Source organism: Talpa occidentalis, unplaced genomic scaffold, assembly GCF_014898055.3.
Source record: "Talpa occidentalis isolate TD23 unplaced genomic scaffold, MPIMG_talOcc4v2.1 talOcc4.2, whole genome shotgun sequence".
In the NCBI taxonomy this organism is placed as follows: domain Eukaryota; kingdom Metazoa; phylum Chordata; class Mammalia; order Eulipotyphla; family Talpidae; genus Talpa; species Talpa occidentalis.
Window position 1 is genome coordinate 14771104 of NW_023602073.1, and position 18467 is coordinate 14789570.

The following is an 18467-nucleotide window of genomic DNA, read 5'->3' on the forward strand; positions in this document are numbered from 1 at the left end:
ATGCAACATTCACCCAATGAACCCTTAATTTTTCAGCACGTGAACAGTAAACTCTATAGCAGGTGTGGAAGGCTCTCAGATTGCTTCTAAACAACTGTTTTTGTTTTTTCCACTAAATCCTGCATGCTATATAACTTCAAAGCTGGTGAGCATACTTTCTTTCCAGCACCATTGATACCTGGCAGTTTCATAGTTTCCTCGTAAGTAACTGGTTAACCCTTAGAAAGACATGGGAAGGGACTATAGAACGGAAGTCTGCCAGTTCAATAAGGGAGGCATGATGTGCCCTTCCCGGTTCAGAATTCTGTATAAGTACTGTACCCACATCATGCGTGAGTCAGGCGCCCAAGGAAATGTTTAAAATTTAATCTGTTTTATAGAATTTCTTGGTAACAATGAACCCACAATTTTCACTCATGAGCTGTTTATTTGTTCACTGTTTCCATCCGTGAACACCTGCCCTCTGGTAGAAAGATGAACACTGCTGAAGGGCTTTTTCCATGGGCTTTAGATTGGGATACAAATTAGCTGAGTGACAAAAATCTTGCGGTTTAGTGTTTTCAGTTATTCAAGGTTTAGACTCATGATCTCTTAGCGCCCCCTAGAGACTATTTAGAACAACAGCAGCAATACAAATCCTAGGTGTTAAAGTTCAATTCAGTCAGCATTTCCACCAGAACTGTAACATGAGAAAATTTTTTTGAAAAACCATTTCAAATATCTGTCCCTAAAATTCCATGACCATGTTCTTTATAAATTTAACAATATAAGAATCAGGGCAGTATACTTTGCTAAAAAATATATATATATATGGTATCTTCACTCTTCTCTTGAGTGATTCTCCTTATTCACATTCATGTATTTTTTTAAATGAACTAAAAATGAATATATAACACTTAGCACTTCTTAACAAAGGCCAGCAACAGGTGTCGAAAGCTTAGTGCAGATCTTTCCTTCTGAGGCCACCTAGTCAGTATTTTATCCTTGTTCTGCACAGTCACTTTGGGGAGTTACAACTATTTCAGAAAATCCGAGAGGGAAAAGTAAAAATGACTCCTAGGATTATATTTGACACCAAGGTGGCAAAATTTAAGGAGGTACTTACTTAGGCCTGCCATGTACTTACGTGAGCCTGAAAGAGTGTTTGCTAAATTCGTGCCCTCGGCACCTTGCTTGGCTCACCCTTGTTGAAGCTGTTTAAATGTCCACATTATTGCTTTTGCCTAAGCCCAGATACATGTCTCTGCCAGGGCAGGCACTTGGCACTGGGAACTGGTGAAGGCACAGCCTCTGAAGAGCTCAGGAACTATGGTTTCAGGGGCCCCTGCTGGTTCTACCTGGGACTTGGAGGCTAGTCCCCATCCTTGCAAACTCTGCTTTTGGGCCCTCCAGGCCCTCCAGCCCCTGACCTGAGACTTCCCTTCCCTGAGATCACTCCCACATAATGATGCCAAACCACGGACCCATTCAAAATCTGGTGCTGGTGTCCACATTCCTTCTCAGAGACCTACCTGCTCAGCAGCCTCTACTACTGAAAGTGGAACTTCCTTAATTCAAGCTGAGTTCCTGAGTAGTCTGCCCTGTTCTGCGTGTGGCAGAGACCGCACACCTGCTGAGTGTGAGGCTGTGGCAGATGGATCAGTGCTGCGAGTCAGATCTGAACTGCATTTTGGTTAATCCCTCCTATATCCACAAGAACAATCTGAAGCCTGGGATTGGCAGCAGAAAATTTGCTTTTTAGATTTATGAGAAGCAGGAGTTGAGCAGAAATGGATAGGCTGACTATGGAATCTTCCTATCTCCTGGCCTGCCTGCCACCTGCCTCATTTTGCTTTTAGACAGGAGGTAGTTGTGGATCATCTTTGTCAGTAGGATTCTTAGGTATCATGAAGCAAACTCCAGACTTATATTTTCATGGGTTTTGTTTTGTGTTTTTTTGTATCTAAAATTTCACTCCCACTTGGACTTTCTGCACCAAGAGGGTGGATCACAGCTTTCTCAGTTACAGCCCCCACCGTATGAAAATGGCATCCAGCTAGTCCTTGCCACCTCACACTCCTTCCCCTAAGATATTCTTTTTTCATTAATTCAGGCCCATTCATTTGTATTTGCCTCTTAACAGCTCCCTCTGGTTCTGCCTTATTTCCAAGGAAGGGGCTACCCATTTCAGGGACCTTTTTACCAGTCTTAGATATTGAGGTTGGAAAGGTTTCCATTGCCTTTCAAATTAGATAACTGGAACCCAACCTGGAGCGCCCTCGGCAGGGAGCTGCAGGGGCCACAGAACCCCCCTCCTGTTCAGCCAAGAACACAGGAAATCTCACTGAACCACTTGTCCTCCCTGACCTCACGTCCCTCTCATCTGTGGGGAGCATTCTGGGGACCTGGCCACACTGGAACCCAGAGCCCTGATTGTAAATACAGAACAAGATGTGTCCCTACATCTGTGTACCGACAGGTGTGCCCCAGGAAGACGGAGAGCCAGGCATGGTCAGTGTCCCCACTGCAGAGTCCAGAGGGCTGTATTTGTGGGTGTCTATTATCTGCTTTCTTTTTTTCCTTGTTCATAAATAAATGTGCATTTTTTTGTGGTTTGGGGTGTTTGATTTTTTTTAGAAGCTTGGGAATGAGACCCTATCCCAGGATTCTTCCAGCCTGACCTTGAGCAACACAGAACGGCTGGATGGAGGTGGGGCAGGTGAGTTCAGCCATTACTGTCACCTCCTTGGCTAAGCCCCCTGCTTTCAGACAAATAGCTGTGATCGACAGGTGCAAAATATAGCTGGGGGGGGGGCAAGAACTGGCCTCTGTGTTACGTGTTCTCAGCTTCCACCTAAAACATGTCCCTTTACACAAAAACGCCACAGTTACCACCTCCCAGCACTGCAAACCTGTGCCTGAACACAGCACTTTTTTCTGTTTCCCAAAGGGAAGACACTTCCTTGAGAAGAATCCCACTGGTGGGCCTTTGGAGAGAGAGAAAATATCATGGCTGATATTTTAAAAATAACCCATGTCTGGGATGTGGCACTTTGATTTGACATCAAGGAATGTTTTTCCCTTTTTGCTTGGATATCCGTGAAGATCCAATTTCCTTTGTCCCCCTGACTTTTCAGGTGTAGATAGACACTTAGATGGAAACCAGAAAATCACTTGTTAATTACCCACTAGAAACCTATTTTGGATGTTTGAAGTTCTTGTGCTTAACTTCAGTATCTTCACACAGTAAAAGTTAGTGCAATAAATATAATCATGTTTAGCTACATTATTTTTGCCACTTGGCTGGTTAATTCAGGCAGCAAAGGAGCTGAGAGGAGATGTCTGGCCTGTTTTCACTGAATGTGAGGCTATGACCATTGGCGAGGCTTCCTCACCCAGGACCCATGGCCAGAACCCCAGATCCAGGAAGCCAGTGAGTGGCTTCAAATAAATCAAGAGTATCTATTCCTCCTGTGCCTTCTATGGACCTGTGTTCAACGAGGGCTTGGCATCTGTAGGATAGTCAGGTGATCGAAAGAGCACCGTCAAGTTCATTGCTTTTCTACAAAGAATTTTATTTTTCCAGTAATGTTTTAAGTTGTGGTTACTGGAAGGGAAGGAGGAAGGTGGGGGAGTAAATCTTGTGAAAGGGGTCAGTTGTATGATGAAGGGTAAGCTTGAACTTGAGTGGTGAACGTCATGCAGTAGATACACAGGCTGATTTTTAATGAGGCACACTTGAAATACATATAATGTTATAATGCAATGTAACATCAATTAAAAATTATTTTAAAAAGAATCAAAACATTCCGGAAGGGTATGTTTCTTCTCTAAAATATCCATATGAGAAATTCTTTTCTAAAAAATCCGTATCACTTACTTGTTCAAAATGAACATGTGTAGCAGTTGGTACCAGACTTCTAGCCTCCAGTGGTGGCTTCTTTTCACCCTGGATGTTGAGAGCCAAGTGGGCCTTCTATACCCATTTGCATTCCAGTGCCTAAACTGCACCCAGGTCTTCCAGAAAGCCGCTTCGGCGTGGGAACGTCAGAGAAGAATGCCAAAGCCGAGTCCAAAGTGGAAGTGGGTTCCAGATCCCGGAGTTCTTCTGGCACACCTACCAGCCCCAAGCCCCTGCTGCAGTCCCCCAAACCCAGCCTGGCAGCACGGCCCACCATCCCGCAGAAACCAAGAACTGCCTCGAAGCCAGGTAAGGTTTTGCGACAATGTCCCCAGAGCGGCCAGATGGGGCCAGCACAGAGGGCTTCAAGAGCTCATTGCAAGCTCATCCTACCAGCTCGCAATTACTCTTACCTTGGCTGTCTTACATACAAGCTCCGTTTTCCAGATGTGGATTGTGAGACAGAGTCACTAAGTTTGCCAAATCGCTTACTAGTTAGTAGCAGCCGGACACAGAGGCCTCCCAGGGCGAATACTGCCTGGCTGGGGCTCCCTGCTGAGGCCATGTGTGCTGGAAAACGTGTGGACACAGGGGGTCTGCAGGAAGGAGTCACAAGTAGCCTGATTAAAGCCGCCACAAGGACGAAGGCTGAGGAACACGAATAGAGAAAGCACATGTTTTTCAGTTGTTACCCCAATCCTGTAAATATTAAGGGTTTAGCACTGGACTTGGCAAACTCTGGGTCTGCTTTTGTAAATTAAGTGTCCCTGGCACACAGCCAGTGTGTACATGTGGGTGGCTGCTGTTTTTGCTAAAATGGCAGAGATGAGTAGTTGCCATAGATAGAGGCCATTTCACCTGCAAAGGTTAAAATGGTTAGTTTTTGGCCCTCTACCCAGAAATAGCTTGCTGGCTCCCATTTGAGAGAAATCTAATGATAAGAAGTAACATAATGGGCCTCCCTGGTGGCTCAAGGAGTTAAGCACAGCACTATGAAGCTATCCACAGATCCTATAGCATGAGTTTGATCCCCGGCCAGCCAGGGGGCTACCCACATGGTGCAGCAAAACTCTCCTGTCTCGCCCACTGTTCCCCTCAGCAGTGTATTTCAGTAGATCTGCCTGTTTTGCTTCCCATTCTGTCTCTGGTGAATCCTCTCACTCCCCACCCCTCTGGCCTGTACCCCAGTTCTTGTATGCGTAAGTAAATAAATCATTTAAAAAAAAATAAGAAACGTAGCAATATTAGAAATGGATCAGGCACTGACTTAATCTCCCCTGCAACAGCCTCATTTCTCTACCAGGTTTATTTCTTTTCCTTTTAACTTTCTATTATAAGAATTGTCAAAGCTTAACAAAGTACAATGGATAATCTAATGAACCCCTTATCACCTCTTCATTTTTTTCCCCATAAAAATGAGGGCAAACAAGGACAGAGATATAGAGGTCAGATTATGCGCATCATTGTGGCTGCAAATCTTAACACCTCTCTTCTAGCTGTGTGTCAATCAATTCCTACTGTCCTCATGTTGTGGGGCCTCAGCCCAGACTAATGGGACCTTTGCCCTCTAGGGATGGAATTTACCAGAGAGTGCTAGTTGTAGTGAACCAGGCAGGTTTGCGTAAGGAGAATATAACCTGAGCCCCGGAGTTAGGAGGAGATGGTTAAAAGGTAAATCCACGAGGTGGGATGAGAACAGCGTCATACCTGTTCTAGGCTGGGCTACCCCCAGGCGGGTGCTGATGGGTCACATTCCAGCCAAGCCCATAGGCTCTCCATCTTCGCCCTCCAGGAGATTGTAGATAATCCTTAGTCAGGATCTAAAGATTTTCTCTCTCACAGCCGTTCAGTCAGTGTGGTGGCCCAGTGTTAGGACAGAACCCCCACCACAGTCTCTAGAGAGAAGCCACCATAGAAAGGAACCCCTAGGGTCACCTCAAGCAATTACCCCTTGAGGCAGATCACTCAGAACTTGCTGAGCCCACTAGAAATTTCTAGAACTTTCCCAGAAACCACAGTTTATGAGGGTGGGAAATGCAACATTTTTCTTGTTCTACGCAGAATGTCTTCCTAATAGGAGGAGTGGAGAGAGTAGAGGCAAAGAAAATTGTTCTTAATTTTTTTTTTTTTTTTTTTTACTTAAATGATGACTACTCAATCACAGGCTGGCATTTTTTTGTCAGTGAGTCTGTAGTCTGAAGTAAGGAAAGAGCAATTCTAAAGTGAACCTCATCTAGTTTGTAGAGTGCTTGGCTCCCCAGGTGCTGATACTGCATGTAAAACTAGCGGGTGCTAGTAGATGGAGAAGTGTGTTTACAAACTGATGTTTTTGTAGCACTTGAGAATGCAGGCATTTTCAAGCACTCATCTCATTTCATCTCCATAGTTCTGAGAAATGATCAAGGTAGCCAGACTTCTTTCCACAGAGTCTTATCACATCCCGTGGATATAGTGAGACAGGTAGTACACTTGAATTGCAAATACATGGCTGTGGGAACCCAGCTGAAAGTCACCCTCTGTGTGTGTGCCCACATACAAATGCCAAATTGAGAATGACCTTGCTGGAAATAAAGCAGAGAAAAAAGCACATTCAGTAAATCTTTCCACTAGAGTGATACTGCCCAGCCTCTAGAATTACTCTAGATGAGAGTTCTTGTCTTAGCCATTTTGCCAGCTTTTCAGTTTAGCAGGTCATTTAATCTGGTCATTTGTACAGTGACCACCAAAGTCCTTTCTGGGTCTGCAAGTCCAAGGTTATCATTGCCTCAGGTGCGTGCTTCTATATATGTATGCGTATACATGTCTGTATGTATAGCTATAGCAACCACTTTACTAGATTGATAACAGATAAAGGCCATGATTATAAATACATATTTTAAGAAAATCTAACAGCCTCTGTATTTCAGGCAGAGGCTACATTTCGTTCACTTACCATCAAATTTTCAGATACCTGCTTATTTTTCCATTTCTGTTTCTACAGGATAGATTTCCACCTATGAATATCCACACATTTTAATAACTTTTCTCTCTATGGTTTATGTTTTACTTCACTGAGCAGAAACATTTGGGACAGAAGAATTCCATGATGCTTTAGAAAAATGATTAAAATTATTAGTCATTTGTGTTCAGTGGTTTTAGAATCCAGTTTCTGTGGCTGATTCATGTGTTTGTGTCTTCTCAGAGGACCTCCCAGACTCTCCATCCGGCCCTAGTTCTCCTAAAGTTGCTCTTCTTCCACCTGTCCTGAAAAAAGTTCCTTCAGACAAGGAGAAAGATGGCCAGAATAGCCCCCAACCCAGTCCCAGGACGTTTTCCCAGGAAGGTAAGCTATATTTGTCTGTGTTAACTTCCCCAGGCAGAGTCATTTCAAGGGAAAGGAATTAGCAGTGAACTCATATCTTAGAGTTGTAGTCAGCATCGCATCCCTTGGATTAAATTTTTGGAGCCAGAGGAGTTCATTAGCTCAGAAACTTGATTCAACATTATTGGTGGGTCTTCATGAAGGGCCATATTTGAAGGATGACAAGCGTGACAGACAGCAGCCCAGAGGTCTAATTCTATATGATAGTAATTACCAGCTGCCTCTGAGCTGGCCCCCGGCTTACCAGGAGAAGTTAAACATGATTTTGTGACTCATTTCATTTCTAAATTCTATTATTTCCGAGAAAAGCTTCTGCTAGCTGTAAATTACTGTTGTCTGGGTTCAGGGGTGACCCACCCAGGCCAGACAAGACCCTGTAGCTCATTGTGCCTGCTTAGCCATGGGGCCAGAGGTGCCTCATCCTCAGAGGTGTGGCTCCTACATGGATGCTCTCTGGGCATCATAGTTCCCCATCTGCCCTGTAATTTTCTGGAGTAGGACCAGAGGGATATTATCCTGGGACCCGAATGTCATCTCCCAGAATCAGCTCAAGCTTCCACCCCGGCCATTTAATACACCCATCTACCTCCTCCCTCATTCTCTTGATTTCAGGTTCTGCCCTTCATAAAGTACCATGCAATTGCCATCTCTAAGCCCCCCTTATAAAGAAATTCTAGAATCACGTAGGGTCTCACTATGTCCAGATTGCTCCATCATGGTTTGGGGTTGCTTGTTTCCTTTTAGATGTGTTGGATGTGTTGACCTCCAGCTCTGATATCTTCCTGCTTTGCCTTTGTTTCTTTTATTAGTGGTTAGTCCTAGGTTGAAGTTAATAGGAAATGTTTCTGAGTACTTCCTTTGTCGCTTTGGAAGTCTAATAAAAAAGTAACACTGCCTGCTTTTGCATCTCTATACTGCTGATTTATTTGGTGGGTACAAGCTTTATTCACCTGGTGGCTATAAATGAAAGAAGGTGGGGTGTTTTTTACCCAAACTGATAAACCACTTCTGTTGAACAGAGAAACTAAAGCCGTGAGAGGTAGCTGGCACCTACTGGCATTTTACTTGGAGCAAATAAATACAGGGTTTGATATCAGCAACCACAGCGTTTGGAAGTCTTGGTGTAGAAAGAGGAGGCTTTGGTGGTGGTTTGGAGTCAGAGGGATTGTGCCAGCAAGTGTCTGGGACAGCCCTGCTCTGCATACAGCCCCGCCCCTTTCCCACTCCCTTCCCCTCCTGCTGCAGCTGCTGATTTTGTGTCCTTAAGCAGAAGGCAGCTTTGGAAATGCCTGAAAGAATCCTGTTGTAGAGAAATGGGGAGGCCTGGAGAGGTAGAGGTAGTGATTAGGAATGCCCATGTGTCCAGTGCAACCCAAATCGGATTAAAAAGAAAGGTCAGAAGTTGAATGAAAAATAACTGCTTCACATTTCTGAAGAAATAATGTTTCTAGCTGCCCATAGGATTAAAACAAGGCCCAGAGTAACCCTCCAGCCCCGTGAGTGAGATTTAGAGTCCTCTGACCTCTCAATCTCTGACACCTTCCTATTATTATTATTATTATTATTATTATTATTATTCAGGTTCCATTATTATTATTCATTATTATTATTATTATTATTATTATTATTATCAGTAGTAAAGTAGGTGAAATCCTGGGTGCCTCCAGCCTGTCCTTTGCTGCTTTGAAAAAGGCTATGTTCTTTCTCCAGGTAGTTAGAAATGAATGAGTTGTTCCTCGAATACTTTAGAGTTTCAGAGCTAGAGGTTTGATTTCCGGCCTTTAACTCTCTCTTAATAGCTAGTATTAGGAATAGTTCATGCCTTATCTTTCCAAGTAAGGATTGGAGAGCTGTCAAGACCATTACTTGCCCACTTGAAATCAGAATACGTTAATTTCGGAAGCCTTTCTGATGGCATCATTTGGTATTGAAAGTGAACTTAAAAATGTACGTGATGTCTGAGAATAATTTGTGAATGTCCACGGTGCTAAGATTTTGATCTCAGTTTATTCATCAGCTCCTCCTATAAGGTGGCTCAGGAATGATAGCCATCTGGAGTCCTGTCTTTTTCTCTAGAAAATGTTCCTGAAATGCTCATTCTGTGTTCTTGTACATTATTCATGCTGGTTACTTCATTTCCTTGTTCTGTGCCTCCCTTCGGACTAGCGTGCCCAACTAATTTCTGAAACAGGTAAATTGCTCTGATTCTTCTAAATTATGCCATAGTGAATGTGATTTTCGTTAATCCATCTTGGAATCTAAATGGTAACATGGGGGCCTTTTCGTTAGCTCCTTTTGGGGGGCAGACTCAGAGCTCACCTCATTTTGCACGATGTTTCCATCATGTTGGCTGTTGAATTCTATAGATAATGGTGTATCTGCTCAGGACCAACATGCAGGTTCCTTGAATCCTAAGTGGGGGTGTATAAGCTGATCTTTTATTTTTAATAATCATTTTGTAATCTTCATGTCGACACAGTGATGTATTTGCTAATACAAAGGGTAAAATGAATCCCTTTTCCTCAGTAGTGCAAAGAGGAGATTATTACAAAAGACATTCAGATCATGACAGTGACAAGCCTTCCAGTAGAGGGAAAAGATCTTCAAAACTGTACTCCACCATTGCAGAAGAGGAGGTGAATGCAATTGGGCACAGGAAGTCACAGCCAACAAATGGTTAGAGCCTTCAATTATCATCCCTCACCGACCCAAAGCTTATGAACTGGCACTAACAAAAACAAACTTTAATTGAGTCACTTCTCTCCTGGGATTGGGTTAGGGGTTATTTCTACCACCGAATTTTTTTTTTTCAAAATAGCAACAGGATGGTCCTTCCATTTGGGTTAAAAAGTATTGACTTAAAAGTTTAAAATATTTTTTTTTTTGAGGTGGAGCAAGTTACTTGGGAGTTGTAACTTGGCCTTTAGAATGTTTGTGATCGCGTAGCTGTATTTTCATATTTGGGGGTCATGTCTCCTTTTGTTCTTTATCCCTTTACTCTCCTGTTAGCTTTAAATTGGGATTGAATCCAAAATTCATAGAGTGAAATCATTTATCCTTTAGAAAATATTTGCCTGCCACTTTACCTTACACACTTTCAAGAAAGGACTGATGAAAACCCAGTGACTAATTGCAGACCTTGTCCTAAATGGGATCTTCAGTGGATATGTTATGATCCTTTAGTAAGGAGAAAAAAAAGTCCTAATTAACTTTTCAACCTCTAGGAACAATTTGTTCTATTTTACAGCAGTTACTCTGTGGAACTGCTTTCATCCTGTCTTCCCCTGGGCATTGTAGTAAATTCTGTGATGTTCTGTTCAGGTGAGAACAGTTCCAGGAGACAGAAACGAGATAGCTTTCAAATTACCACTAATCCAAAGGGAAATTTAGGACAAGATTTGCTGATGCAGAGAAGAAATGTCTTTTCTCTGGCTTTTTTCATCCTCTCCCTGGTTAATCACTTTTTATAAAATGCCTTGAAAAATCTTTGAAGGGAACTTTCAAGTATCCTGAAAGAAAAAGAATAAAACATAAAAACACTCCTCAAAGGCAAGTCACTGGATGTGACCTTATTATAAGGGGGCTTTTTCTTTCTTGCAGAAGGAGAAACCATCCCCAGATGCTCTTACTCTATTGATGGTAAAACCTGTTGTGGCCCATCCTTAAAGCTTAACAGCTCCATGAGTTAGGACACTTCAGGTGGGAACTGTTGTCTCAGAGGACTTGCTTTGACATTATTTATTTTAAATAAACAGCAGCAACAAAGCTCTGCTGGCTCAGCAACAGCAGCATTTGGAGCCAGCTTTCCTGGCCAATACTGTGGGGTGAGCAGAGCACCCTGACTTGCCTGGAGGTCAGGACTTACTGACCAGATGACACAGAGTACACCAGGACCCAATCCACAGCATGAAGTCATTTCTATACATCATGTAGGGTTAGAACATTCTGTTTGGGCCAGGTAGTACTTACCCTGGAGAAAACAGACTGATTTGGTCCTTCCTGGCTAGTAGCCTTGTCTCTAGACACACAGTTACAATAACTCTTCTTTTCTCTGGTGTTGCCAAGAAAAATCTGTTACCTTCACATCAGAGAAAGATGACATAAACAAACACATGGGACATTTATTTTCTGAAGAGTTGTTTTAGATACTAAATAAGAATCTCAGTCTGTTAGTGCCTTTTTTGATAAGGACAGGTTGCATGGAAGTTTCCAGATTTGGGAAGTTTACGTTGGAACTGTTGTTTACATTGACTTCTGTTATGTGATTATTAACAGAGCAACTTTGCTGTAATACAACATTGTTCTTTGAGTGGCCATTAAAAGTACTTTATACCACATACAGAGACTAACCCCATTCCACATTGCTCATCCAGTCAGGCTTTTAGAGTGATAAAGAGGATGAAGACAGAGCAATACACCAACACAAAGAAAAGCAAGGAGAAACTATGTGTCTGATTTTCCATGACCTCTTTGGTTTAAAATTCTGCACCAAAATTTAATGGGGTTAAACAGGACCATCTTGGATGTGCATTTCTGTCTTGATTTCTCAAACTACTGATAGGAATTTAAAAAAAAATGATTTTTACAAGAGCTTCAATTAAAGTACTTTCATGTCTAACATTTTAATTTTGTTTTGTTAGTGCCGATTCCTAGCATTTGACTGTCTTCACTCTTGAGAACTTCGTAGCAGTCTGCTTTCTGAATAGTTCCTGGTTAACAAATAGTATTTAGCCTAGCAACGCTATTAAATCATTGTGTGTATTTTCTTATAAGTCTTTCAAGAGCAGCTTTGTTTCTGCAAAAACAGCTTTCTTATTTTCCTAAATCGTGTTATCTGTGAAACAAACAGAAGCTATTGTTCTCAAAGCATGCTGCATATTTGTATTATGTTAATTATGATTTAATTGTGTGGCTATCTCCATATTGATTTGACAGGTAAAATGTTTACTTTCTTTCATTGAAAATATTTGTAACTGCATCTTTTGAATGTCATCTCATTTCCTCTTTACATTTAATTATAAGCTGTGATGTGTTGAGTATGTCCTGTTTTCTTGAAGGAAATAGTTGGTTTGGGCTTTGTATGCATTGTGTAATATATCCTATTTGTACCATCTTATTCTGAAATTCCTTTTATATCTCACTTGCTTCTTCCATAACCCAATTACAGCCAACACATACTTGGCTGTGGTTTATATTCTGTAAGCCAAGGCTCCGTTCTACTTTTTCCACCAGATCTAGGTTTTACATCCCCCATATAAGTTCTTCGAAAGAAATTTAACAGTTGGTTGACATTTTAACTCTTGCCAGAAGGTATCAAAAATCAGGGCCGGCTTCTGAATATTATTTTAAGGTCATTATAATGTCACCCTCCTAGGAAATATGGATGTCAGTGGAGCTTAAAGTGGGGAAAAGTTCGAACTTTCATATGAATCTTTAATTCTGTGTGTACATGCATGTTTCAGAAGCTTTAAAATTTAGCATATATACATTTGTACATCAATAATATGCAAAGCCAAAACATCTTCAGGAACCGGCAGATTTCATGTTAGAGAATCTCTTCGCTAATTATCGCCAGTGTAGATGGTATGTGAATATACATATGCAATGTTGGTGTTGAATAAATTACTTATTCATTTACTCCAGTATCTTTTATAATTTTAATGGTACTTGGAGCAATAATCAATTTGTGTATAGAGACACTCCGGCACTTTAACTGTGCAAATAAATACTTGCATTGAAAAAGTGTCCTTCAACAATCTGTTTTTGTTTTGTTCTTTTCTGTTTTTTAACCTTGTATAAAGCCAAGCATTAAGTGAGAGTGCCTAAAAGAGAGGTTCAGCTGAATTAGTTAAAAGCCTGAATTTTATAAATGTTTTTTAAAAATTTCCAGAGTTTTAAGTTTCAAGCAGATATACTCTTATTTAGGCCATCCATTTATGGCAACCTGACCAACCCTACTTCAATGTAATTGTAATTCGTATCCTAATTATATGAAATCAAAAAGATGATGTCCAAGAGCTGGAAGACAAACCTGAAGAGAACTTTCCCCAACAAAGTTGTTTGCACTGGTGATCTGGACAAGTGAGCAGGCAGGAGCTGGGAGATCAAATGCTTTGGTTTACAAACTCAGCCAAGTTAATTGTGTAATGTTGCTTCTTTGATCTTGCTGTGTCTCCGTTTTCATAGGCCTGAGTGGTGCCTACTTGAAATACCAAGCACATGTTAGCCTGGCACTGGTCTCATGATCACATTTACACTCACCGTTGGTAGAGTTTAATCAATGAAAGTGAATATTTTCAGAATTGTTTTTTTAATAATGGTGCCACCATAGTGAACTGTTTTGACGATCCTCTAGAGAGAACGTCATTATTTCTCTCAGTGACTGTTGAACAAATTAAAATTTTTGCTTTAGTGACTGGTAATGATCTCTGTCATCTACCCAGAAACCAGATTGTTATTTTGTTAATATCTCCTGTATCCTCTCCTCTTACTGGTCCTGAAGGACTCAGAAGTGCAGTGGCAGGGATTCGAGAGTGTCAGCCCTTGGGTGGACACTGAAGGACAGTAGACATTCTGCAGGACATTTCTCATGGTGGATTTCTCTGAATCTTAATTAGCTCCGCTATAAAGACCCTGATTCTAGGGTTATTAGCTTAGTTTTTATCTGTGACATAGACATTTTTTATTTCATGAATTACTCCATTTTTAGAGAGTATTTAGATGTCATGTCATATAACAATTATATCTTGGATTTTCAGGGAGCTAAAATACTGAGAATGGTGAAATTTTTTTTTGATCTAAGAATTAGAATAAATGTGTTGCCCTATTTACTGCTTCCCTCAAAACTATAGTGTTGGAAATAGATTTTTTTAATCATTTGATAGAGAGAAGCAACTTATTTTAATTTTAAAATGGAATGAATGAATTTTTTTAGCAGATCTCACTGGTTAGAAAGCATATTTTGAGATTAGATTACTGCAAACTATCTTTAAAGTGAAGATATTATAAATCTCTAGTTCCTTTTATAGTGCATATAGAAATGGACAATTTAAATGACTCTGTGTATTAATATCAAGTAGGTTTTATGATAAAGGACAAACCTGTTACAGGAAATCATTTGCATTTGTCCCCCACATCTGGCTTATTAACAACTTTCAAAGGAACAAGCAAACAAGTACATTTATTTTTTTTTACCCAATACAAGCTAAAAATCAAAATTATAAAATTTATTCATTGCTTTGCCCCTGTTTTGAGAATGTGCCCAAAGCTATTGGGTAAAAAAGAAGTCAGCATTTTTTAAAATTACTTTTATGATGAGATTTGAATGGTTTATCTTTTCAGAATTTGGGATAATTTCAGTTAAATGCAGTGAACCAAAAATTTACTTTCTGTTGTCTACAGATCAGAATCTGGCCCAGACAACCACATTGACAAGAGAAGTACTCTATTATGCGTGCAGTTTAACTCTTAGGTTCCCTGAGCATTCACTTCCTGAAGCTTTCTTTAATGAGTTGAATATTTAAATAGCCAGTTTCTGGCAGTGAGTTTTGCATCATAATGCTATAATTAAAATGATTGAAAGCATCAAATGAATCCTATCAGTTTTCCAGGACTGTCTTCCTGGTTGGGTCATTTGAACTTCTGAGTGATGGAGGTAACTACCCTCTTCATCCAAGCCACACAGAGTATGTGTGTTGAGTAGTTTTAGCAGGAGTGGCATTTGCTCAATATATATGATTAATATTAAATAATCCTTAATAGCCATGAGGGAATATGGCATTTGAGCCTTTTTCCAAACTTTTTATGCAACAAGGTAGCAGGGAAGTGATCTAATTGGAAAGAACATAGCAGGGAGGGAGGGAGGGGGAGAGAGAGAGGAAGAGAGAGAAGAGAGAGAGAGAGAGAGAGAGAGAGAGAGGATCTAGTATAATTCCTGATTCCAAATTTTATAAAATCTACCTTACAAGGTAGTTGCAAGGAGTTGCTTTAACAAAACAGAGATTGCCTGACAATTATATTGCCAAGGTTCAGTTCCAATAATTATTCTCCCATCATTGCTTTGGAAAGTCTCAGTGGACCATTTATATTTATAGGTAATCAGAACAGGCAACAGTAACTGCAGTTCTTTTACCTGGAGGCTCGTTCCAAAAGGATTAAAGATACCATAGCAGTATTAGTTGATTTTCACACTTGATTCATTTCCTAGAGCATGAAACAGGTTTTCTGAGACACAGAAAGGTCTGACAAAGATTGCTAGGGCCCTTCCGTGTATCTTGTCCACAAAGCAAGGAAGGCCAACCCAAAGTCATCTCCAGAAAGCATCAGGTGGAACACCTATCCAGCTACTGTAGGGCTACCATAGGGCTCTGTTGGCCCTGCAGGGATGGGCTTCCCCTACATGTGTAACTTTGGCACATGAATTATTTCAAGCTAAGGTCAACAGAGGGTCCTGCAGCTTCAGGACCACTTTTCTACTCCCTTAATGACCTAGATGAATGAAATTTGGGGGTATTACCCAAGATTAGAATTTGTACCAAAAACAAGCTTTCTGTCACAGAAACTATATGGCAGGGTAAACATGCAATTTCAGAGTATCTGGTCTTTATCCTATGAGTCATCCTTTCCCCCTCCACCTCCTTGCCATGTCCGGCTCCTATCCCATTGCTTACCTTGGGATGTATACCCTCATTTTGCCCCATTGACTTCAGAATCTCTGTCCATGTAGACTCTCCATACATGTGTAATAAAATTTGTTCTTTTCTCCTACTAATCCGTCTGGTGTTCATTTGATTGCTTAAAAGCCTGAGAAGAAACCAGAGGGGTGGGGGGATTTCTTCTCTTCCTCTACACTCTGTCTCCCCTGCCGTGTAGTGTAAGGGAGCAGCTATGACTGAGGAGTCACCTGACACAGGTGTACTTCTCCCACCTGGCATCTCCCTTCACCCTCAGATTCTTGACCACATCTATGAGAGGCTCGTCCTCCCTCTCATAGACTGAGGTTCTTTTTGTGTTTCCTTGTTTTAATTTGTTGGTTTGTTTTTAATTTCTCTCTAGAGTCTCTTGACATTGTTGCAAGTTGTTTTTGAGAAAGTTCATCCCAAACTCCTCTACTCTTGAGGGAGCCTACTTTTCACCCATTTTTGGTCAGGCCACTGGCATCACCTTACTAATCCTTTGTAACAACTTTCTTCGCTTTGTGTTTCAGTTTCAAGGAGAAGCTGGGGCCAGCAGGCCCAGGAGAATCAAGAACAAAAGCAATGGGCCTCCAGTAAAGATGGCCAGCAAGGCAGCAAATCTAGCGACTCCGGGGAGGAAGCGGAAAAAGATTTTATTTTTGTGTGAAGGTCACCCATGCGAAGGTCTTCTTGTTCAGGGTGTTTTGTGGGCCATCAGAGAGGACCAAGGGCACATCTCTTCCTACTTCCTGGGGGCTCTTCTCTTGGTGCTGTTTTCTTTTCTTTTTCCTTTTTTTTTTTTTTTTGAAAACAAGCATCCATTCCTTGGTAATCAACGTGCACCTCTTTAGTCTTGTCATTTGATTTCTAAGCATTCCCTCTTATGCCTTCAATGAATACCAGCAAGTATCTCATAGGCCCTACTTGAATTTCTCTGAGGCAGCTACAGTTCACTCTGCAGGATGAGTTTTTGGAGGTAAATGAAGTAACTGGACACAACACTCACACAAGTAATACCATCCGGCTGAATGTGGGGTACTGCTGCGTGTCCCTGTGTCAAATCTGCACTTGACACGATAGAGCAATTTATTCTTGATGTATGCAATTGCACATTGTAATTATATTAACAGAGCACACTAATAAATAATTTGTATAAATTATATCTAGTAGATCTTGGGTATGGTCTTTACATTCTCCCATGGGGAACTTCTTCCTTCCGGATGTGGAATTGTACATTTAAACTTGGTCGGTGACCAGGGCAATACCATCACAAGAACAGTGAAAAACCAGAGTGAAAGAGGCTGATTCCACCATGTGCCCAGATTAATGTATATAGTTGATTGCAATGAGGTTTTATGAATATTTCGTGTTTTTTGAAGGGCTTTCCTTTCTGTCTGCATATTAGCTTTTAATGTGTGATTTTAAGAGAGACTACTTTGACACCTGTAAAAAATCAAAATACTGCTCTTTTTAAGACATTTCACAAATATTCACTTACATACAGGCTGAAAGAATTTTATTCATATGTATATTTATATCAATAAAATGATTTTACAAATGGAATTTTGACCTCCGGTTACTTTTTAAAATTAGTATTGGCTTGTGGTGATGCATTTGGGTTTTGTTTCCAAAGTCCAGAATAATCACAGTTCCCAGGTAATCAAACTATTTACACTCAAAATAAAGGCAACATGCTAATTCCATTGCCTGGCCTCACCTTTGGGAAAAGATGAAATTTATCAAACAATGATCAGACCAATTTGATCTAGCTCCTATGAACCAATCAAGAATCATGTAAGGGGCCTCCCCTGGTGGCGCAGGTGGTTGAGTGCTGCACTGTGAAGCTGTTCGCAGCCTGCAGCGCCAGTTTAATCCCAGCCAGCCGGCAAGGGTCCCACATGGCGCAGCAGACCTCTCCTGTCTAACCCGCTGCTCCCCTCAGCAGTGTATTTCGTTAGTCTGCCTGTTCTGTTCCCCCTCTGTGTCTGGTGAATCCTCTCACCCTACCGTGCATCTGGCCTGTACCCCGGTTCTTGTATAAAATTAAAAAAAAAAAAGAATCATGTAGGGAATGCAAGCATGAACTATGAAGTGTGATTTGAAGAGTCCCAAACTGTGTGGTTTTGTGTAACCAGGCACAGACTGAGTGCCAATAAGTGCAAACTGAATGCTTTGCTGCCATTGCCTGAGATTCCACCAGGGCCAATAGAAATAAGATTGTTCCCCTGATGCTGATAAGTGCTTATGTAAACAGACACCTCGAATAGCTGTGAAAGTAGGAAAAACCTAACAGGACAAAGATGGACCTCAATGAGCTATGTGGGTAGGTGGACACATAACCTCCAGAAAGTATAATATGCAAAACAGTTCTTTGGAAGAGGCATTTGTTCAGCCTATAATGCTCAGGAGGCCTCAGAGAAGGTGCCATTTGTGCAAAATCTTGAATAATGCCTTCATTAAGTGCTGTTCTACCTGTGATGCTCAGGAGGCCTCAGAGGAAGTGACATTTGTGCAAAATCTTTTAATTCCTTCTTTAAGTGCTGAAACTTTG

The 18467-nt window shown here is 41.2% G+C and overlaps 1 protein-coding gene across 8 annotated transcripts in view; it reads left to right on the forward strand.

Annotated features, from left to right (window-relative positions):
• Positions 1-17473, forward strand: part of CARMIL1 (capping protein regulator and myosin 1 linker 1) — a 327354-nt gene extending 309881 nt beyond the window's left edge. Inside the window, exons 34-38 of one of the 8 annotated variants that reach the window (XM_037521032.2) lie at positions 2617-2698; positions 3977-4189; positions 7062-7202; positions 9768-9917; positions 16447-17473. In XM_037521032.2, coding sequence (XP_037376929.2) covers positions 2617-2698; positions 3977-4189; positions 7062-7202; positions 9768-9917; positions 16447-16583 — 723 coding nt within the window. In that variant the 3' untranslated portion in view covers positions 16584-17473. Of the gene's footprint in view, positions 1-2616; positions 2699-3976; positions 4190-7061; positions 7203-9317; positions 9433-9767; positions 9918-16446 lie in introns of those variants that run through there. The other 7 variants (XM_054698351.1, XM_054698353.1, XM_054698352.1 and 4 more) reach the window with 7 other exon arrangements.
• The last annotated feature ends 994 nt before the right edge of the window (positions 17474-18467 follow it).